The sequence below is a fragment of the Schistocerca cancellata genome, chromosome 4 (assembly GCF_023864275.1).
Source record: "Schistocerca cancellata isolate TAMUIC-IGC-003103 chromosome 4, iqSchCanc2.1, whole genome shotgun sequence".
Classification (NCBI taxonomy): Eukaryota; Metazoa; Arthropoda; class Insecta; order Orthoptera; family Acrididae; genus Schistocerca; species Schistocerca cancellata.
The window spans coordinates 555,135,790-555,160,384 of NC_064629.1; the positions used below are offsets into that span (position 1 = coordinate 555,135,790).

The following is a 24,595-nucleotide window of genomic DNA, read 5'->3' on the forward strand; positions in this document are numbered from 1 at the left end:
AGGCGCGTAATGGGGCCCCTTAGGGATATGGCTGCAAAGGAGGGGAAGAAAACCAATGTGCATTCCGTGTGCATACCGGGAGGAGTCATTCCAGATACAGAAAGGGTCCTTCCGGATGCCATGAAGGGTTAAGGGTGCACCCATCTGCAGGTGGTCGCTCATGTTGGCACCAATGATGTGTGTCGCTGTGGATCGGAGGAAATCCTCTCTGGCTTCCGGCGACTGTCTGATTTGGTGAAGACTGCCAGTCTCGCTATCGGGATGAGAGCAGAGCTCACCATCTGCAGCATCGTCGACAGGACTGACTGCGGACCTTTGGTACAGAGCCGAGTGGAGGGTCTGAATCAGAGGCTGAGACGGTTCTGCGACCGTGTGGGCTGCAGATTCCTCGACTTGCGCCATAGAGTAATGGGGTTTCGGGTTCTGCTGGATAGGTCAGGCGTCCACTACACACAGCAGGCGGCTACACGGGTAGCAGGGGTTGTGTGGCGTGGACTGGGCGGTTTTTTTAGGTTAGATGGCCTCAGGCAAGTACAGAAACGGCAACAGCCTCAAAGGGTGCGAGGCAAAGTCAGGACATGCGGGGACCAAGCAGCAATCGGTATTGTAATTGTACACTGTCGAAGATGCGTTGATAAAGTACCGGAACTTCAAGCGCTGATAGAAAGCACTGAAGCTGAAATCGTTACAGGTACGGAAAGCTGGCTGAAGCCAGAGATAAATTCTGCCGAAATTTTTACAAAGGCACAGACGGTGTTAAGAAAGGATAGATTGCATGCAACCTGTGGTGGCATGTTTGTCGCTGTTAGAAGTAGTTTATCCTGTAGTGAAATAGAAGTAGATAGTTTCTGTGAATTATCAGGGGGGAAGGTATACTCAACAACCGAGCTAGGTTAATAATTGGCTCCTTTTACCGACCTCCCGACTCAGAAGCATTAGTGGCAGAACAATTGAGAGAAAATCTGGAACACATTTCACATAAATTGCCTCAGCATGTTATAGTCTTAGGTGGAGATTTAAATTTACCAGATATAGACTGGGACACTGAGATGTTTAGGACGGGTGATTGGGACAGAGCATCGAGTGACATTATACTGAGTGCACTATCCGAAAATTACCTCGAGCAATTAAACAGAGAACTGACTCGTGGAGATAACATCTTGGACCTACTGATAACAAACAGACCCGAACTTTTAGACTCTGTAAGCGCAGAACAGGTTTAACCTCCCCCTCACTTATCGACCTTAATGACAGTGAAAAATTAAACCGCGCGTACCTAATGGAAATTTGGGAGAAGCAATCGTCACCGAAGTTAATCTGTCGGTAAAGAGGGAGGAAAGGGTTACATCTAAATGAAAGGAAAAATGCAAATGAAATTGGTGGAAATTAATTTTGAAAAGGGGTAAAGTTAATAAATAAAGTAAATGTGCGGTCGTTACGTTAACAATTAATTGACGTTAATTAGATATTTGAGATTTGGGGAAAATTACGGTTACCAGTCCCATGGACAACTACTATAATAACTGAAAATGAAAGATTAATGAACATATATTTTGTGTGAAAACTGAATGTTTGTCAGAAGTAATAAATTTCGCTACACTCTGACTTAAAATTTAGCAAAAGAATTAATAAAACTGGAAAATTGAAAGTTAATTTAGTGACTGAAATTAATAGTGAACTTTGTTTTTGAAGCACTACGAAATTCATTAAAATAAGGTTAGTCTTGGGCTACCTCAACAATAATTTCAAAAGCTACTTGAATCTATGCAATTTAGAAATAAGGGATTTAACTTTGAACTTGAATTAAATGATTCTGAACAATTAACAACAGTAAAATTTAGTACGTACCAAGCTGAGCTGCAGTCATAGGTAAGCTAAAATATGGTAACAAAACTCGCACTCTTAATTTGAGCTTATGTAATCTAAATATTGTAGCCAGCTATGAATACTTTAACTGAACTTTGAAGTTAAAGCAGTGAAATGGAATGATATTACTTTAATGCTGGCGTTTGAATTTCAACGACACTCGGGTTCATTCCGGAAAAGGAAGGGACCCTGCTTGGTAATGCAATTGGGACAATGAGCAACAAAAGTTCATGCTAAGTTGCTGTATTTTGCTAATGGAATAGTTTGAAAAGCTGAGGTCTGCCATACAGTTCTAAAACTTTACGTGCTTTCAGTCTTCCTTATTGGTTGATTGTAGGTTTGAAGTCATCGATCGAGGTGGTGGCGACAATCACTCATTGTCTGCCGTCGCTGTTGCAGAAGCTGGATGTTGGCGCGCCTTCTTCTCGACACGGTCACCAGGCGAAACGGGCTCTTGATGTGCGCCAGCTAATGCATCCCGTCCGCGACACCGTGCCAGAAACCATCATAGCAATTACATGCTGCCAAACCCCGAAAGCGCGGCAACTCGCGGGAGCGTCACACAGCACACCTGCTCCACCGCCCTACTCCCGCCAGACTCTCTCTGCCCGCGCTCCATGCGGCAGAGTTAACACTACCAAAGATCCTAAACACTTTGGTTCTCCACACGACCTGTCGATGTAATCGTTCGATAGCATAGTTTTCCCTAGGACAGACCCAGCGTAAAAATACAAATAATATTTACAAAACAAACCAATTATACATCGGCATATATATATATATATATATATATATATAGTAAACCAATTACAATATATAAAGAGGCAGAAATGTCATATCTTCAGGTAACAAAATAAGGAAAAGAGTTTGTAGTAGAATAGATGGAAATAGGAGGATATGCATTTCCGGCGTTACACAGGGAATCAGTGATCATAAGGCCGTTGCAGCATCCCTAAATATGGAAGTAAGTAGGAATGTAAAAAAAGGGAGGAAGGTTTATCTGTTTAGCTAGAGTAATAGGAGGCAGATTTCAGACTACCTAACAGATCAAAACGAAAATTTCTCTTCCGACACTGACAATGTTGGGTGTTTATGGAAAAAGTTCAAGGCAATAGTAAAATGCGTTTTAGACGGATATGTGCCGAGTAAAACTGTGAGGGACGGGAAAAACCCACCGTGGTTCAACAACAAAGTTAGAAAACTACTGCGAAAGCAAAGAGAGCTTCACTGCAAATTTAAACGCAGCCAAAACCTCTCAGACAAACAGAAGCTGAACGATGTCAAAGTTAGCGTAAGGAGGGCTATGCGTGAAGCGTTCAGTGAATTCGAAAGTAAAATTTTATGTACTGACTTGACAGAAAATCCTAGGAAGTTCTGGTCTTACGTTAAATCAGTAAGTGGCTCAAAACAGCATATCCAGACACTCTGGGATGATGATGGCATTGAAACAGAGGATGACACGCGTAAAGCTGAAATACTAAACACCTTTTTCCAAAGCTGTTTCACAGAGGGAGACCGCTCTGGAGTTCCTTCTCTAAATACTCGCACGAACGAAAAAATTGCTGACATCGAAATAAGCGTCCAAGGAATAGAAAAGCAACTAAAATCATTCAACAGAGGAAAGTCCACTGGACCTGACGGGATACCAATTCGATTCTACACAGAGCACGCGAAAGAACTCTCCCCCTTTCTAACAGCCGTGTACCGCAAGTCTCTAGAGGAACGGAAGGCTCCAAATGATTGGAAAAGAGCACAGGTAGTTCCAGTTTTCAAGAAGGGTCGTCGAGCGGATGCGCAAAACTATAGGCCTATATCTCTTGACATCGATCTGTCGTAGAATTTTAGAACATGTTTTTTGCTCGCGTATCATTTCATTTCTTGAAACACAGAATCTGCTCTGTAGGAATCAACAAGAATTCCGGAAACAGCGATCGTGTGAGACCCAACTCGCTTTATTTGTTCATAAGACCCAGAAAATATTAGATACAAGCTCCCAGGTAGATGCCATTTTCCTTGACTTCCGGAAGGCGTTCGATACAGTTCCGCACTGTCGCCTGATAAACAAAGTAAGAGCCTACGGAATATCAGACCAGCTGCGTGGCTGGATTGAAGAGTTTTTAGCAAACAGAACACAGCATGTTGTTCTCAATGGAGAGCCGTCTACAGACGTTACAGTAACCTCTGGCGTGCCACAGGGGAATGTTGTAGTATACAGAGAAGTTGCAGCATTAGAAAATTGCAGCGAAATGCAGGAAGATCTGCAGCGGATAGGCAGTTGGTGCAGGGAATGGCAACTGACGCTTAACATAGACAGATGTAGTGTATTGCGAATACATAGAAAGAAGGATCCTTTATTGCATGCTTATATGATAGCGGAACAAACGCTGGTAGCAGTTACTTCTGTAAAATATCTGGGAGTATGCGAACGGAACGATTTGAAGTTGAATGATAATATAAAATTAATTGTTGGTAAGGCGGGTGCCAGGTTGAGGTTCATTGGGAGAGTCCTTAGAAAATGTAGTCCATCAACAAAGGAGGCGGTTTGCAAAACACTCGTTCGACCTATACTTGAGTACTGCTTATCAGTGTGGGATCCGTACCAGGTCGGGTTGACAGAGGAGATAGAGAAGATCCAAAGAAGAGCGGCGCGTTTCGTCACAGGGTTACTTGAAAAGCGTGATAGCGTTATGGAGATGTTTAGCAAACTCAAGTGATAGACTCTGCAACAGAGGCGCTCTGTATTGCGGTGTAGCTTGCTGTCCAGGTTTCGAGAGGGTGCGTTTCTGGATGAGGTATTGAATATATTGCTTCCCCCTACTTATACCACCCGAGGAGATCACGAATGTAAAATTAGAGAGATTAGAGCGCGCACGGAGGCTTTCCGGCAGTCGTTCTTCCCGCGAACCATACGCGACTGGAACAGGAAATGGAGGTAATGACAGTGGCACGTAAAGTGCCCTCCGCCACACACCGTTGGGTGGCTTGCGGAGTATAAATGTAGATGTAGACATGACAAATGTAAGTAATATCGATAATTTTCAGATTCATGAATATCGATACTCATTCGGAAGCAGTATATTACTACATCTTTATTCTCTTTACAACAAATGGGAATGTCACAATCTCTCACAGAAAAATGGAACTGCAATAAAAGTGTTCGTAAAATCATTTCCAAACTATGTCGTCTGGTTCGCACAAGGCGATTTGTTTGTTCCACCATCCTTTGTAACCTAATCTCATTGCAATAACAGTTTTTCTCAGAGGTTCATTGCTAGCCTTGACGTCCAGTTCTGTGCGACGAAACCTGTGAAGTTTTCGTAAAGTTGTTATTTATTAGTATTATCTGTAATGTAGCATAAATTTCTGCCTAATTACACATTCAACAATATCTTCAATGAGATATTGGTTGTGTGCACTTTTCTTGTTCTTCTCCTTCTTCTCGTTCTTCTTTGGGGCAGCTATTCGAATCTCTCTCCGCTCTGTATCGTGTCGCTGCTGCCGTAATTTGCATAACATCGACTTATTTAACTTTTAAACCTTTGCTTACACGTTCAGTCAGCTTTCTCTGCCACTTCTTTCTCCTTCTCATCACCAATAACTATAATGGTGTTAACAGCAACCATTGCAGCTGTGTAGGATGATATTTTCAGCGATTCCTTTCTGTGCATGCTCTGAGAGTTTATAACGCGCCTTACATTGAAGCTCTTTGAAACGCCTCTGTGAAACAATAATTATAAAAGCGACTGGTAGTGTGTTTATTATGAAAAGAGGTAATAATGAATTCCTTGTTAACTGCTTGAAGACGACATTTTATCTGAAAGGAAACCATGCAGAAGGATTAAAATTGTGATTTTCTTTTTATTACAGATGAGGAAGTGTCTCTTATTATTCCAGTTAAAGACACGGCAGACAAATTCGTTGTAACACAGCGTCGTAAAGTGGTGCTGATGACGTGGGATGGGGAGAGCAGCAAGCCAGCCGCTCTGGAGGTGATCGCGATGGTGGATGAAGGGGATGGCAAGCAGGACAACCGGATCAACGACGGCAAGGCGGACTCTGCCGGCACCCTCTGGGCAGGTAAACGCTCGCTCGTTTTCATGTAAACACAACCATGTTGTCTGTTCTGTTTCGTAACCCTTAACGAAAGTGAATGACTCTGGAATCTATAGTAGTCGGCCGGTGAGTGAGTGAGTTCTATGCAGAGAAATATCGGCAGGAATAAAAACAATGCGGTCGCCATCAGCGTTGACGCCATAGCATTATTCAGAAACAAAAAAAAAAAAAAAAAAAAAAATGGTGTCATGTGAAGCTATGGAAACAAACCACCACTGGATTTCAAGTCCGCCTATTATGGAAACAACGCGTTTATCAATTCCCAAACATTTCAGCATCTTTGTGCCATCATCAGTGACGGGTACTTTCATCCAGTTCTGTACAACGTTTTAAGAAATAATTATTCTAAGAAAATTAGGCCTAAAACAGTTTTTCTCTGTTATATTACCTTCATTTTTTCTATATTGTCCCGATTACAATGATCCTCTTTACGTTACTGTATATTGGCAGCTTGTCATCTGCATTTAAATGTTACTACGAGTTTGGTTATCGAGTTAACAAATCACTGTATCTATAAACGTATTTTTTTAATATTTTGTCCATACGTGCTCCACAGCCTCACAGAATTTTGTGAAAGAAAACATTGACCTTAGTAGGCTGTAGAATCATGTAATTTATTTGCTGAGCGATTGGCTAGTTTCGACACTAAATCGTTTTCAAGCACCTACAGAAGAATACGTAAACGTGGACGAATATTACATTAAATATATGCGCCGTGGAAGGCCATTAAACACAATTACAATTGCTGAAATCGTGACGAATACTCACAGTGGGCTCATAAAATTTCCAACTTCGCGTTTTCGTAACCTTATTAACCACCAAGCTGCAGATATATATACAGGGCTATTACAAATGATTGAAGCGATTTCACAAATTCACTGTAGCTCCAGTCATTGACATATGGTCACGACACACTACAGATACGTAGAAAAACTCATAAAGTTTTGTTCAGCTGAAGCCGCACTTCAGGTTTCTGCCGCCAGAGCGCTCGAGAGCGCAGTGAGACCAAATGGCGACAGGAGCCGAGAAAGCGTATGTCGTGCTTGAAATGCACTCACATCAGTCAGTCATAACAGTGCAACGACACTTCAGGTCGAAGTTCAACAAAGATCCACCAACTGCTAACTCCATTCGGCGATGGTATGCGCAGTTTAAAGCTTCTGGATGCCTCTGTAAGGGGAAATCAACGGGTCGGCCTGCAGTGAGCGAAGAAACGGTTGAACGCGTGCGGGCAAGTTTCACGCGTAGCCCGCGGAAGTCGACAAATAAAGCAAGCAGGGAGCTAAACGTACCACAGCCGACGGTTTGGAAAATCTTACGGAAAGGCTAAAGCAGAAGCCTTACCGTTTACAATTGCTACAAGCCCTGACACCCGATGACAAAGTCAAACGCTTTGAATTATCGGCGCCGTTGCAACAGCTCATGGAAGAGAATGCGTTCAGTGCGAAACTTGTTTTCAGTGATGAAGCAACATTTTTTCTTAATGGTGAAGTGAACAGACACAATGTGCAAATCTGGGCGGTAGAGAATCCTCACGCATTTGTGCAGCAAATTCGCAATTCACCAAAAGTTAACGTGTTTTGTGCAATCTCACGGTTTAAAGTTTACGGCCCCTTTTTCTTCTGCGAAAAAAACGTTACAGGACAGGTGTATCTGGACATGCTGGAAAATTGGCTCATGCCACAACTGGAGACCGACAGCGCCGACTTCATCTTTCAACAGGATGGTGCTCCACCGCACTTCCATCATGATGTTCGGTATTTCTTAAACAGGAGATTGGAAAACCGATGGATCGGTCGTGGTGGAGATCATGATCAGCAATTCATGTCATGGCCTCCACGCTCTCCCGACTTAACCCCATGCGATTTCTTTCTGTGGGGTTATGTGAAAAGATTCAGTGTTTGAACCTCCTCTACCAAGAAACGTGCCAGAACCGAGAGCTCGCGTCAACGATGCTTTCGAACTCATTGATGGGGACATGCTGCGCCGAGTGTGGGAGGAACTTGATTATCGGCTTGATGTCTGCCGAATCACTAAAGGGGCACATATCGAACATTTGTGAATGCCTAAAAAAACTTTTTGAGTTTTTGTATGTGTGTGCAAAGCATTGTGAAAATATCACAAATAATAAAGTTATCGTAGAGCTGTGAAATCGCTTCAATCATTTGTAATAACCCTGTATTTGTGAGGCACTAAATTTTTCATTACCATTTGCAGGAGCAAACCCACAAGGCAGATTGTAAAATTCGTAGCACACGTGAAGAATGAAATATTCCGTTTATGTGGACGTCTTCTAACACAATACTAGTCCTGTGCTGGTCAGTTCGTTCCTGCTTCAGACAGTTTTACAGTCGGTGACATAACGTTTGCTACCAGAAATAAGTAAATAATCAAGTACAGTCGACAGAAACTCTTTACCTAACAACGTGGCGGTGTATGCAGACGACAAGGAAGGTCATTTCTGTGCTGAGATACCGGAGTTCTACAAGTAGTGTTGTCATCACTGGTCCTACGTGACTGAAGAGGGCTGGGTATTAGGTATAAAGCTGCGGTGCTTCGGAGGCCACGCGATGCCCATGCCTCAGACAATGCGCCTCTGCGGCCTTATCGCTGCGGCCCGTCGTTACGACAGCTGATCTTGCGGCCAGCGCGGCGACTTGATGCTGCACAGAAATTTCTCCGAAGTAGTGCTCTGGTAATGTCTGCTGTAAACCTCGGTATTTCCCGTGTAGGTGGCATGTACTTCAGCAACACAGGGGCACCTGGCGGCCGTACAACCGGACATCTCTCGTCGACCGTGGTTCGGCTATATGAAGCTAAGTAACCGTCAAGTGACGTCTGTCAGTCGTACGGGGCTGCGACACTGATGTTACGCTTCAGATTTAAATCGAATAAAGATTCTAGTTTCTGGAAGTTGGGATCAAGATCAACCTGACGTGGTTGACGTGACTCGTACAATACTGGCATGCAAAAGGAGCAAGCACAAGACGTACTGTAGGGGTAACTGGTTGCAAGGATTTTTTTACCTACAAGTGTTTGTTATTCCCTTACTCTACAGTTTCGATGTACATTAGCACAATTTGATAGTGGAATACTTTAAGGAAGCTGAAATGCAGGTTTAAACTTTGTACTCTGAGTTCACTTGGCTCAAGTAAAATTATGGTGGCATTCTGGTCGTTCGAAAATAAATAATATTAGAGTATTTCCTTTTAAGAGAGCATTTGAACCAGAGCCAGTCATAGCTTTACGCCCTTTTCTTCTTTTCTTTTCTCCTCAAAATATCTTCAGTAAATCACTGTACTTTCTCTTCCTATCCTCTGCCCATCCATTCCTCGTTGTTTCGTTTCTTGAGACGTATTCAGTTTTTTTGTTTCTAATTTTATTTCTGAAATGTTTTGTGTTCTCAGTTTTCTGTTCTGAGGCTTTCAATCGTTCCAAGTCTACTTGTGTGTCTTTCATCCACCTGCTCTATAATTTACTTGCATTAAAGAAGTTAAAAATTTTCTTAGTTATACTGTTTTCATCCATTGTACATATTATGTGTCCGCAGAGCCGCAGGAGCTTTTTATTACATTTGTGGTGCTTTTGTTGTAGAATTCAAGATGTGTAGACACTGATGGCTCCAGTAGCCCAAAATCGATACATCTGAATGTGTACATGAAGTTCACATAGGGCTTGAAGGTGGCGTACTGAAATGCCGAAATGGCAGTCGAAATAAAATAAAATAACTTCTCAAATACTTATGGCTGTTAGGAGATTTTCTATAATAAATAAAGCGAACCATGATGCTCACCTTGATATTACAAAAGGCAGGATATGGTTCTGAATGGGGTATGTAACCGACACAGACGACACTGCCTGCTCAGCAAAGCGCTCTCATGCAGGCCACAAGGTTGGTAAAGAGTTCTTGTGGTAGGGCGTTTCATTCGTCAACATGTACGGTTAACAACTGCTGGATTGTCGTTGGTGCATGTGGACGTGCTAAAACATGTCTCCGCAACGCCTCCCACACGTGCTCGATGGGGTCTATGTCGAGGGATCAGGTACTCGAGTCCATTCGCCCGATATCCTCTCGTTCCAACACCTCCACATCTGCGTCTGTGAATGCGGTCGCTCTTTGTCATCCATAAAAATGAAGTCAGGGACGAATGCACCCTTGAAAAGGATTGGGGAAGGAGTATAGTGTCACAATAATGTTGACTGGTGAATGTACAGTGTTCAAAGATTTGGTAGAGTTCGGACAGGGGGACTAGTGGACTTTTACTAGACTTTCTATGAGCACAAATTTCACGGGGTGCAGTTTAAATGAAACACGCGGTCACGGAGGCTTGAGCATCCCGCAGCCTCGCCCCCACCCACACCACCCCAGCCGCCGGACCAGGCATCAGGAGAAGAGGACGCAACTGTGACGACACGATATGATGGACGAGAGCGATTCCATGTGGACTTAACGGCGATTTTAGAAACTATCAATTTTCGTTGGTTTCTCCATGTGTGGAGGATGGTGTGGCTGTCTCACTGCGTTTCTCTTACACAACATGGAACTTCCAAATTTGGGACTGGTATTTATCCGGTACTACGGCAAACTACTAATGTTAGAACGCCAGTTTGGTCTAGCCATTGGCCTGCTCGGACGTGAGTTCGGAGTGTTAAGCTGTGCACCGTCCGTCCAAGAAGTTCCGAGATTTTTTTCCTGGCGTACCAGCGACATTAGCGCAGTAACGACGGTGCCAGCTTGAACAACAACTGTAAACAACAGGTGTGCATTCGACCTATCAGCTGTGAGCAATCAGTGTTAAGTTGTGTCATAAATTGTAATTGAGCAACATCTCTAAATTAAATTTTAGAGATATTTTCTTGATATTTTGAAGGAGACAAAAGTGTATGGGAAGTTCGTACCGCTAATCTTGACTCCTGAAAAAAAAAAAAAAAGAATAGATGACACGTGAACGTCTGCCGCGATTTGGTTGAAACGCAAACACTAACAATTCTTTTCTGGAAAAAATCATTACGGGCGGCGAGACTTCGTGTTATCGTTACGAAACTATCACAAAACGAGAAAATGCAGAAATTCGCACGAAGGACCAACGCTTTGACGACATATCCGACATTCGAGTCGACGCGTGAGATGAAGAACAACCCAAAGAAGGACTTTTCTGACAGTTTAACATGGTTGTTTTGATATTCTGTGCGTTGTACTCAAGCGGTGGAAGACTGTGTAGAACACCTGCAGCACTGAAACCATCATCTTAACTTTTCTCTCTTTTTTATTAATCCAGTCTCGAAAATTTTTGTCTCGTAACCGCCTGGTACCAGCTCTAACTCTACACTGTCCAGGGCGTTCCAAAGCGACCAGTCTGCTCTTTTGAAGGGAGGACAAATATTTAGTCCGATGAGTGTACTAAGACAATGTGGCTTATCTGTTTCAATAACAGAAGATATGGCAGGGAGAGTTCCGGTGCATCTTGGCTTCGATGTTGATGTTTGCCTCGCTACCAACTGCACCTATTTATAGAGTAGAGGAAAATTTATACGCCTGAACTTCACAGCACGATTGTTTGCATACTAGCAACATGAACAAATTTTCATTCTATGTACAGATGGTGGACAAATATACGGAGCCTCCGCGACACATGCGTGCTCGAACGTAAAATCAGATTCCAGCCAAGCCAGCAGGTGGTGCTGTTGTAGTTGACCACAAACGTCACCTGTTCAGTGCCCACAATGCATTGCGCCAGTCGTGGTCAAATCAGTGTTCTGTGTCGTTGCGAGTGCGTTATGTCTGAGCTAAGTGAATTTGAACGTGGGCGTCTTGCTGGTGCTCGAATGATGGGTGCTTGCGTAACCTAGATAGCCGAAGTGTTTGGTATTTCAAGAGCCACCGTATCGAAGATTTATACTTATTGCAAAGACAGCAGAAATACATCATCCTCTAAGAGAAATCGCAGACAAAATTGTGTGGTGAGTGATGATTACAGACGGTCAGTGAAGAGGATTGTGACGAAAAATAAGATGACAGATGTAAAAGTCACTGCAGAAGTGAATGCGCCGGCCCGTGTGGCAGAGCGGTTCTAGCCGCTTCAGTCTGGAACCGCGCGATCGCTACGGCCGCAGGTTCGAATCCTGCCTCGGCATGGATGTGTGTGATGTCGTTAGGTTAGTTAGGTTTAAGTAGTTCTAAGTTCTAGGGGACTAATGACCCCAGATGTTAAATCCCGTAGTGCTCAGAGCCATTTGAACATTTTTTTTTTTAAGTGAATGCCGCAATCGCGAAATCTGTCAGCGCCAAAACAACACAAAGGGAGCTTCATAAGCTGCGAGTTGCAGGGCGACCTGGAATTCCAAAACCACACAGCAGTGGTGTAAATTCCCGGAACGGGAAAACGATGTGCCGAAGCTATAATACCTAGACTAAGGAGCAAAGAAGAAAGTCATTTGATCGGATGAGTCGTTTTTCACACTGTTTCCAATTTCCGGCCGAGTCTATGTCCCAAGCACACGATGTAGCTTGCTTGCTGCCAAGAATGAAATATGGTGGGGGTTCGGTGATGATTGAGGCAGCCGTATCAAAAAAATGGTTCAAATGGCTCTGAGCACTATGGGGCTTAACATCTATGGTCATCAGTCCCCTATAACTACTTAAACCTAACTAACCTAAGGACATCACACAACACCCAGTCATCTCGAGGCAGAGAAAATCCTTGACCCCGCCGGGAATCGAACCCGGGAACCCGGGCGCGGGAAGCGAGAACGCTACCGCAGCTGTATCGTGGTTTTCCATATGTCCTATGGGTACTCTACAAGGTCATATTAGTGCCAAAGATTATGTGACCATTTCGGCTGATCAGGTCCACCCCATGGTGCAATATTTGCTCCCCAGTGGTGATGCTGTGTTCCAGTACGACAGGACCTCTTTTCACGCAGCTCTCATCGTCCAGGAGTGGTTTTGTGAGCTCGAGGATAATTTGCCGCATCTCTCCTGGCCACCACAGTCATCATACATCAATACCACTGAGCCTTTGTAGTCGGCTCTGGAGAGAAGTTTGCGTGATCGCTACCCACATCCACCATCGTTACCTGTACTTGCCACTACTTTGCGGGAAGGATGGTATAAGATTGCATTGAAAACCATACAGGACTTGTATTTATCCATTCCGAGGCCACTGGAAGCGATTTTGAATGTCAACTGTTTTCCTACACCGTTTTAAGCATGGCAATGTGTTATGTTTATGGTGTTTCCATACTTTTGTCAACTCTGTCTGTATTTTTTGAAGAAAATGGTCCCCGAATGAATGGCAATGCCGTAGTATGTAATCAGATGTATGGCATGTATCTCTTCATTCAATACCATATAGCAGCGAGGGCCAATTTGTGCAGTGGGCAGTGGGTATAGTGGTGGGCCCGCCGAACTGGCTGTGCGGCTCTGGGCGCTGCAGTCTGGAACCGCGAGACGGCTACGGTCGCAGGTTTGAATCCTACCTCGGGCATGGATGTTTGTGATGTCCTTAGGTTAGTTGGGTTTAACTAGTTCTAAGTTCTAGGGGACTAATGACCTCAGAAGTTGAGTCCCATAGTGCTCAGAGCCATTTGAACCATTTTTTAGAGTGGTGGATTAGAATACTAGTGGTGAATGGTTTAATTCTCGAAGTAGGTATACAGGTTTATTTAAAATAATCTAGACACTTTCAAGTGATTTTATAAAAGTCTATATTGTTGTTATGTACTATATAATTATACGTATGGAAACATAACCTCAAACATTTTTTGTGGCATGTTCACAAATGTTCAGTGTGTGAACCGTTAGTCACACGGCACACAAAAAGTCTGTAATCAAATTCGGCTCACACTTGTGTGGAGGTGTGAAAACAGTGTCTTCATAATTAATTTCACAGGTGAAAATCATAGGATGTTAGGGCCGGAGAACGTGCCAGTAATCGGAGATTACCAGTCTATGCACGGTCGATCCATCGTCGTAGTAGCTCAGTACCCAAGAACTCAGGAACATCGTTGTAGAAGTCCAGTAGAGCACCATCCTGTTGAAAAATGAAATTATCATTGTCCTCTTGCAACTGCGGCAGGAACTACGCAAAATATCTTCTATATTGGTCTGGAAGCCGTGTTGCTGGAGATAATTGTGACAAAAAAAACTTCCTGGGTTGCTGTTTCCATGTACACTCTTTGACATAAAACTCGACCGGCGGCCGGCCGCTGCAGAGGCTAAATCCGCGCCGATCGCGACATGGGACAAATAAACTGGCCAACTCGCTAATTCTCTAAGTCCGGCTATCTGCACAATCCGGCAACACTATAGGCTGCGGCACTTCCTGGAGGACGTCTTGTCCCATATAAGAGAAGCCATAAACTGTTTACCCCCGTGGTATAGCGGTACCGTGCGTTGTTTCTGTCTACAATGTCTGTGCATCGAAACTAGCTGGCGCAAAAAAATTTATAGCCTCTTCCAGCTGAATGCTGAAGACGTGAATGTAATGGTAATGCAGATTCAATCTATTTCACTTTCTAGCACACCGATAACAAATTTTTATCCAGTAGGCATTTTGCGGCAGATTTCTTGCAGAGTGTCCTCCTCTGGACGCCGCATGCGGCAAAACTCCGGGATCCATTTGCTGGCTACCGGCAGCGGCCGTGGCGACAGTAGCGGCGCTGCACTCCCCCGTTCTTTATCGAAAGCGCCTGCTACCGCTCATCGCTTTTGATAATTTAAAACGCTTTATTATTATTAACTGTTGCTCCATAGAAAATTTCTACGGTTTCTATTCTCGCTCGAAAGCAACAGAGACTGACGCCCTGATTAGTAGATGGGTACTGTATTACATTAATCGGCAAGAGCTGAGTATGGCCCGAAATTAATTTTATAGACTTAGACGGAATTAAACCACCTCACTACATTCGATGAATTTATAAATGCTTCATACCTCTTTCTTTTCCTTTCAAAATCAATTATTTGTGCAACTTTTGGCCAATATTCGGATGTTTTCGTCAAGCCAGAGTGAGCGTCTGTGGTGTAAAGTGTATTATAGTTTTTGTTTCATTCCTTATGGTAAGTCTATACGATAAACTGTGTGAATACCTTCCAATACATGCTCTGTAGCAGTGCACATTTGGAGTTCCATGTATGGATTCATGAAGTATTTAACGTTGATCGGAAGTGATAGTTAAGGTCATCAGATTTAAACCAGAAAAAGTTACCGATTTTGAAGTTTCATAGAATGGAAAGTAATTGCTAACGCCGGTGTCAGCAAACGTCTACAGTTAAATGCTATTGCAAAATTTAGAAGAGAGGAACTACACTCCTGGAAATGGAAAAAAGAACACATTGACACCGGTGTGTCAGACCCACCATACTTGCTCCGGACACTGCGAGAGGGCTGTACAAGCAATGATCACACGCACGGCACAGCGGACACACCAGGAACCGCGGTGTTGGCCGTCGAATGGTGCTAGCTGCGCAGCATTTGTGCACCGCCGCCGTCAGTGTCAGCCAGTTTGCCGTGGCATACGGAGCTCCATCGCAGTCTTTAACACTGGTAGCATGCCGCGACAGCGTGGACGTGAACCGTATGTGCAGTTGACGGACTTTGAGCGAGGGCGTATAGTGGGCATGCGGGAGGCCGGGTGGACGTACCGCCGAATTACTCAACACGTGGGGCGTGAGGTCTCCACAGTACATCGATGTTGTCGCCAGTGGTCGGCGGAAGGTGCACGTGCCTGTCGACCTGGGACCGGACCGCAGCGATGCACGGATGCACGCCAAGACCGTAGGATCCTATGCAGTTTCGTAGGGGACCGCACCGCCACTTCCCAGCAAATTAGGGACACTGTTGCTCCTGGGGTATCGGCGAGGACCATTCGCAACCGTCTCCATGAAGCTGGGCTAAGGTCCCACACACCGTTAGGCCGTCTTCCGCTCACGCCCCAACATCGTGCAGCCCGCCTCCAGTGGTGTCGCGACAGGCGTGAATGGAGGGACGAATGGAGACGTGTCGTCTTCAGCGATGAGAGTCGCTTCTGCCTTGGTGCCAATGATGGTCGTATGCGTGTTTGGCGCCGTGCAGGTGAGCGCCACAATCAGGACTGCATACGACCGAGGCACACAGGGCCAACACCCGGCATCATGGTGTGGGGAGCGATCTGCTACACTGGCCGTACACCACTGGTGATCGTCGAGGGGACACTGAATAGTGCACGGTACATCCAAACCGTCATCGAACCCATCGTTCTACCATTCCTAGACCGGCAAGGGAACTTGCTGTTCCAACAGGACAATGCACGTCCGCATGTATCCCGTGCCACCCAACGTGCTCTAGAAGGTGTAAGTCAACTACCCTGGCCAGCAAGATCTCCGGATCTGTCCCCTATTGAGCATGTTTGGGACTGGATGAAGCGTCGTCTCACGCGGTCTGCACGTCCAGCACGAACGCTGGTCCAACTGAGGCGCCAGGTGGAAATGGCATGGCAAGCCGTTCCACAGGACTACATCCAGCATCTCTACGATCGTCTCCATGGGAGAATAGCAGCCTGCATTGCTGCGAAAGGTGGATATACACTGTACTAGTGCCGATATTGTGCATGCTCTGTTGCCTGTGTCTATGTGCCTGTGGTTCTGTCAGTGTGATCATGTGATGTATCTGACCCCAGGAATGTGTCAATAAAGTTTCCCCTTCCTGGGACAATGAATTCACGGTGTTCTTATTTCAATTTCCAGGAGTGTATATTTATCAACATGTTCACTTCATAAACAACCTCTTGACATGTTAGACCAATATGACGAATAAAGCTCAAATTCGAATCGCTGACAGTAGGTTTGATTCTTTTCAGAAACTATTTTACAGTGAAGCACCTTGGCATTTGCAAAGCAGACATCCATGATATTAACATAATTTTCTAAGTCGAAATTGCAAGAAGATTTATGTGTTAAGGCATTCTTCAGATTTAGCAGTTTGCAACTCCATTACTTAAAATGGAAAATAAAACGTTGTGTTCAGCGGCCTTCACCGTGATTGGAACCGACATTTCATATAGCACCAGCATCGCAACGCATAATGGAATCGCTGAGCTAACGACACACTGGCGACTACAGGCGGACTATAGGCATTGCGATATTGCCTGAGCCTCAAAACGCAACATTAAACACACGAACAGGTGTTACTTATGTGAAGAATGCCGTTGTTGGAGTCCAGAAATTAAATATACTTTCTAAGTGTCTCATCTTACAGTGGATTATATCGTATGAGTCTTCGATGTGAAAAACGAATTCCAAGTGAATTTAGCGACGTAATGCCGGGCTACACCCGGAAGTAAATGCACTCTCACAGTGTTAACAAATACTTGCTACTACGCTGCCAATTCTCAGCTCTCTTACGAGACAGCTCTTCAGCGAAATGCTTGTCGTGATTGTCCGATACGGTTCTTCAGAGGGTAGACGCGCCCGCACGTTTGGTTTTTATGCGGCGTTCTCCCCTGATAGTGTCTGACGTCGCCTTGTGGGCTATGTATACATTTGAGGCATTCAATTATCATTAATCCAGAATGAATTAAGTTTCAGCTTCCGGCGTGGAAGAAGGCTGTTGACGCCGACATTATATTATTACAACGCAGGGAAAGCAAAACGGATGATTCAGTGTTTCTCATTCAGCATAAAGCATGTGAGATAATTTTCCGTAACGTTCATAATCATCTCAAAACACAAACGAAGTAAAAATACATCGAAAGCTTATTTTAATTGAATATAATGTAAGATATCAAACACTTTGCACGTCGATGTCGAATGTGTCCACGTGCAATGTTTTGCAGCATACATATAGAATGTCATGATTACCACGAGAATGAAGAAATATGTTAGCCGGCCGCGGTGGCCGTGCGGTTCTAGGCGCTCCAGTCCGGAGCCGCGCTGCTGCTACGGTCGCAGGTTCAAATCCTGCCTCGGGCATGGGTGTGTGTGATGTCCTTAGGTTAGGTAGGTTTAAGTAGTTCTAAGTTCTAGGGGACTGATGACCACAGCAGTTGAGTCCCATAGTGCTCAGAGCCATTTTGAAGAAATATGTTAGTATGTATGGAAGCAAGAAGAGAAGCAATCAACAAATATTCGAGTCCACATGGCATTCATTTCATTTGAGATTTAAGAAGAAGTAAAGCGGGATATTACTTCCGTTAACACGAAAGATATGCCGCACATATGGACAACGAGGAAGTCTGTGTCTTCATAAGTTTCCTCCTTGAAATGTGTATGCTCTATTATATACTAAGTAGCCTGATAATTTGTTTCCGTGGTGTTATCCTCTTGTTTGGCCCCTAAACGATGAACAGATTCCAAATGCATGTTTCTGCATGAAAGTAGTTGTTCGAACCCTTCCTGACTTATTTTTTGTGTATTTGCTTGGAATTCATGAGGAAGCCCCTGTGCTTCCCCCCCCCCCCTCCCCCCACCACCACCCCTCGAGGGTTAGGTCTCCAAACTAAACCGTTTTTTATCCACCGGCATAATTTATTCAGACAGCATCAGCACAGGACATCAAACAAAGCATTCCATTTGCAGATGCAACACTCTAACCAGCAGCTGACCCAAGAGTAATCCACAGTCATGGTCCGAAATTAGCAGCTCTCTGCTACTGTGGCATAGTCTGTACTACATTTTTGATTTCACAGCACCAGTTTATCTGGTTCAAAAATGGTTCAAAAGGCTCTGAGCACTATGGGACTTAACATCTGTGGTCATCAGTTCCCTAGAACTTAGAACTACTTAAACCTAACTAACCTAAGGACATCACACGCATCCATGCCCGAGGCAGGATTCGAACCTGCGACCGTAGCGGTCACGCGGTTCCAGACGAAGCGCCTAGAACCGCACGGCCACACCGGCCGGCGTTTATCTGGTAACACTGTTAAATCAACAGGAGTAGTTGCAGAGCTGTGCCAGCGTATCTGACCTCCTATTGACATGTTCACGTATCTCACTTCTCCTGAAGCGTCGATCACGAGATGCCGAAGTAAATGAGTGTATCTTGCATGACGTAACATTCATTATTCGCTTCTTTCATAGCCATTCTCCATGTGCATCGATACCAAATAGAGATGTGAAAACTCTTGAGAGTGAGAGAATGACAATAATAATCGTAAAAAGAACAAGCAAGTAATGAATGAAGTTTATTGCAATGCAGAACGAGAATAGCTGTAAAATAAAAATCTATAAAAATAGGTTGATCGTTGCGCTGGCACAATGCAAATATCTACTTAGCATTTTGTTACTGAATTTAGTTCTGGATGCTTGCAGAGAAAAAGGAAAATTCGCTACTTCTCGCTAATGTAATATAATGTGAACCAGCAACTACCCTCTCCTTAGAACACGACTCAAACAGGTCCCCAAGTAGTTACCAAGGTACTACTGCTTTCTGCTTCCTGTCATTGTTCTGATGACGGTTAATGTAGATAGTTCTGATTATGAAATACAAAACATATTGCTGATTAGTTTCTAGGATCGTAATATTAAATTTGCATTGTAGATGGCACTTGAACGTGACGACTAACCAGATGACTCATCAATATAAAAAGACAATATTATGACAATTTAGCAGGATTACTCAACATGAATTCTGAAATTGGGTGACTGACCGCAAAGGTGCGAAACGTCGTCAAGATTATACGAAGTCCCAATCACACTAATAATATGAAGATCGTCTTCGACAGCTCGCCACTTTCACATTGCTATCTCCACCCCACTCCAGACAGCCCTCTGTGGAGCTGCACTAAGTTGCCGATGTAATTGAAGGCCTTAAAACCGACAACAGACTACACATTGAAAAATACAAGAGAATTCTCTTGCAGCGTAAGCTTATTTTAACTAAACCTCAAATGATTGTCCTTTCCAAAAAAAGTAAAATGTTACACACTGTTGAAGTCAAACGGACATTATCTACATTCTGTCTTGTGTCCTACTCATCTATATTATCAGGTGTACTATCAAAATGATTAGATATCATGCATGCTAATGTAAAGCGCTGATACCAGATGGTGGGTTCACAACAATATTGATGCAAAAATAAAACACAAGTTCGCAAAAGTGCAGTTGTGCTTCTTCGTACCTTTTTACCTCCAGATCTACCATAGATAATGCGTACTAACAAACTTGGTCACTGTCCCTGTAATTTTTGCCCTCTTATTTCAGACCGAGTTGATGAACAAAGTAAAATTCGTGACTCTCATAGATGCTTCGAATCTGTTCAGTAGTTTTATCAGTAATTTTGATGTGACTTAAGGTTAGTGAGGTCTACGATCATGGCAACTCCTGCGAGTTTGCTAGGACACACTTACATGTGACAGATAGCACCTGATTTAAAACTTACCGAAAGGAATTGATAAGACATATCTTTTGCAACAAACCTGGAACAGCTTTCGGAGGCAACTACCGTTTTATAAAGTCACTACTTTACAACTATGGTGCCAAGGAATTCCTGCATAAACTCTCTAATTGCCATAATCGCGGTTGCAGTAGATAACTGATAACTCACAACGTGAAGGATGAGACAAGGGATAGATTCTGCATGAAGTGACCTTGTACTCACAAAATATTACTAACTCAATAAGATATCATCAGAGGGAATATTCACAGTATTTCATACAGATGACAAGAAAATGTCAGGCGAATTTAGCAGGATAAATCAGTCCCACAGCTGCAAATCATTGTTATGCCAACAGGGTCCTACAACATTGCAGTCTGGACCACGCTGACAGCAAGAAGAACGTGTTTTCGTAGCCTAAATATTTCATGATAGGATCCACACATCCAATCTATCGCGAGAGAGTCTGCTCTCCAAATTTTAGAAATGTGGTGTGGCCATGTGCCTACAATTTACTAATAATCCTCTGACTGTTATTCCCATTTATGTGATTCGGATGACGAGAAAGCTCAACCATGGGTTATCTATATGTCTACTGAAAGCAAGCGACATAACATAATAGCAGGAAGCCTGTCATATACTTTCAGATAAAGTTTCCTGAGCGTCAGATATATATGATATTAGCATCCTTACCCCATCAAAAAGGATTTCTTGTTATTGAATTTTACATAAATTTTACTACTGAAGGCCTCAGGTTTCTTGCTTCCCACATAGAAAACAATGGCTTCCACTCTCGCTGTCGCATGCCATAACCTAATTCCTTCAGTATCATCTGGTTTAACTTCGACTACAGTTCGTTATCCTTAAACATATGCCTTTGCTTCAAAAACTACAAGTATCATCTCTAGGTAATGTTCACTGCGGGACTATTCAAGAAGCTTTTCGAATAGAAGCGAAAATCGTTTAGCGGATGAGAACTTTATTTCGTGGTACACCTCAGAACGAAAGAAACAAAATAACAGTAAGAGCAGAAGGCTCATCATATCGAGCGTGGGGACCGTCAACGCAGCGCCCTGAATTTTGCCATATTCCTCCGAATTTACTTCCTGATAGCCCAAAGGCGCTGTACTTGAAAAATATCAGCCTATTCGCACGGGAATTACTGTTGTTGTTGTGGTCTTCAGTCCTGAGACTGGTTTGATGCAGCTCTCCATGCTAATCTATCCTGTGCAAGCTCCTTCATCTCCCAGTACCTACTGCAACCTACATCCTTCTGAATCTGCTTACTGTATTCATCTCTTGGTCTCCCTCTACGATTTTTACCCTCCACGCTGCCCTCAAATGCTGAATTTGTGATCCCTTGATGCCTCAGGACATGTCCTACCAGCCGAACCCTTCTTCTAGTCAAGTTGTGCCACAAACTTCTCTTCTCCCCAATCCTAATCAATACCTCCTCATTAGTTACGTGATCTACCCACCTAATCTTCAACATTCTTCTGTAACACCACATTTCGAAAGCTTCTATTCTCTTCTTGTCCACACTATTTATTGTCCATGTTTCACTTCCATACATGGCTACACTCCATACAAATACTTTCAGAAACGACTTCCTGACACTTAAATCTATATTCGATGTTAACAAATTTCTCTTCTTCAGAAACGCTTTCCTTGCCATTGCCAGTCCACATTTTATATCCTCTCTACTTCGACCATCATCAGTTATTTTGCTCCCCAAATAGCAAAACTCCTTTACTACTTTAAGTGTCTCATTTCCTAATCTAATTCCCTCAGCATCACCCGACTTAATTCGACTACATTCCATTATCCTCGTTTTGCTTTTGTTGATGTTCATCTTATATCCTCCTTTCAAGACACTTTCAAGACACTGTCCATTCCATTCAATTGCTCTTCCAAGTCCTTTGCTGTGTCTGACAGAATTACAATGTCATCGGCGAACCTCAAAGTTTTTATTTCTTCTCCCTGGATTTTAATACCTACTCCGAACTTTTCTTTTGTTTCCTTTACTGCTTGCTCAATATACAGATTGAATAACATCGGGGAGAGACTACAACCCTGTCTCACTCCCTTCCCAAACACTGCTTCCCTTTCATGCCCCTCGACTCTTAATAACTGCCATCTGATTTCTGTACAAATTGTAAATAGCCTTTCGCTCCCTGTATTTTACCCCTGCCACCTTTAGATTTTGAAAGAGAGTATTCCAGTCAACATTGCCAAAAGCTTTCTCTAAGTCTACAAATGCTAGAAACGTAGGTTTGCCTTTCCTTAATCTTTCTTCTAAGATAAGTCGTAAGGTCAGTATTGTCTCACGTGTTCCAATTACTATCCACATGTAATTGCTGGAATATCTTGCTACGTCAGTTATCGGGTGTCTGTTATCAGACGCTCGATTTGAGCTGTTGATTTTTATTGAACCAACCTGCTGTGTTTAGGAAATTGATCAGAGCAACTGGATGAGTTTACTATTTTAGTATAATGTATGAAAACCCAATTTTCCCACTTATCTTATCCTAAACAGTCTACGATTGGGTTGAGAGCAAGGTAAATAGTATGCATTGTGGATAGAATGGGAGTGAATATTGAAACGAAATTATTAAAATCATGGGAAGGCAATGATGTATCGATATGCAGTGACATGAGAGTTTTCTGAGGCTGATAGCTGTTGACAAAAACCTACATTGACAAGGGGGGGGGGGGGGGTGCTGGGACGGGGATCAGAATATAGTTTAAGGCGTCAGTTACAAGACGCAGGTAGGACTTCTTTCAGAATATGCAGTCCTCCTATGCTTTGGTAATGATGAGGTGGGGTGTAAGTTGTTCAATACAGTGCAGCAGTCTGTTGAACTGTTAGACTCTGTTGCATGGTTGTAAAGCTAATCTGCTTCGCTTATTCAAAACGATTGCTAGCCTTCACTATACAATTTTTTTTCTATCTTTCCACTGACAAAGATCTATAGAAGAAAGAAATGTGTTTTATAGCGAGATATTCTCTACGGACTTTACACGTGCTCGTTCGCTCAGTGTGTTGCATTTACTGAAGGAGACCGTGGCCGCTGACGTCGCCTGTTCACACGTGTCAACGCGTCCCGCGCTCGGAGTAAACGCCTACAGTTGAGATAAACAGCTGATTTCAGGAATGTTAGTGAAATAAGTCTTCCCTTCATATTATTGAGAACTAAAACCGACTACGAGTACGTAACTTTATGTAATGCTCATTGCTCCAGAACAATTTGTGTATGCAACGTTGCTGTTATGACTAAGATCATAAAATCTGTAAATCGTAGCCCATTTCATATATTTGCATGCGCCTACGGAATATTAAACATGAAAACAGTTTGTTTCTTTGTCATATAATTTTTAGTCAAGGCAATGCAGGCAGTTGTCAGCTGATATCAAAATAGAATGTAAAGAAGGAATAAAGAAAAAGATTTACGAGAAAGAAATCTCGTGAACAACTGTGTACTATCTTGGAAACGTGCTGATGCGGCTATCTAACAATCTCAAAGGAAGAGAAAACCATCCTGTCCACTTTCCGAGGACGATATTTCCTGACAGAAAGCACACTAGGGTGACCGGCTTTAGGTTGAGACAACAGGAACCACAAACTACGTCACTAGTACGTTCACTCTCCGATTCCTAGCCCCGTCATCATTCACTTCCCATGTCAAAGTGGCTGGCATAAACGAGCGCGAACGACCTGGGATTAGGTGATACAGACCTCGACTCTCCTATTTGACAGATGTGTTACCATTCACCCACGCCAGGAGGTGAGGAAATACACTTACGAAACGTTGAACACATTTTAATTTTACATGTGGACATTACTGCGCAATTATATTCTAAGTTACGAGAAGTGACCTGGAGAAAAAGAGTGTATACCATGGGGGATATGTTATAGATCACGATTGTAATGTTAGTAAAGTATATTTTATCTTATGCTTAACTTTAAAAGAAAAAATCAGCCAAGGCATTCAACAGTGAAAAGTACAGCATGCCTCCAAGAAACATACGAATATCGTACAATTTTAATAAAAGGAAATATAGATCGGTTTATTGGGGCAGGCCTATTCGGGAACAAAATAAGAATAACTAAATCAGTTACTGGTTTGTATGTGCTGCTAGTTAAAAGAGAAGAAATGAACCGATAAAGAAATAATTCCTTCATTGATATAGGAATGGTTCGAAATGGAAGGTATAATTTTACTATTATAAAAAACTGGCCCGGACTTAGTTGATTGGTTCCAATT

The 24,595-nt window shown here is 43.3% G+C and overlaps 1 protein-coding gene across 1 annotated transcript in view; it reads left to right on the plus strand.

The window, feature by feature from the left end:
• LOC126185064 (regucalcin-like) overlaps positions 1-24,595 on the plus strand; it is a 124,318-nt gene that overhangs the window by 80,056 nt on the left and 19,667 nt on the right. The window contains exon 3 of the mRNA XM_049927820.1: positions 5,734-5,943. Within this exon, the coding sequence (XP_049783777.1) occupies positions 5,734-5,943 (210 nt within the window). The remainder of the gene's footprint in view (positions 1-5,733; positions 5,944-24,595) is intronic.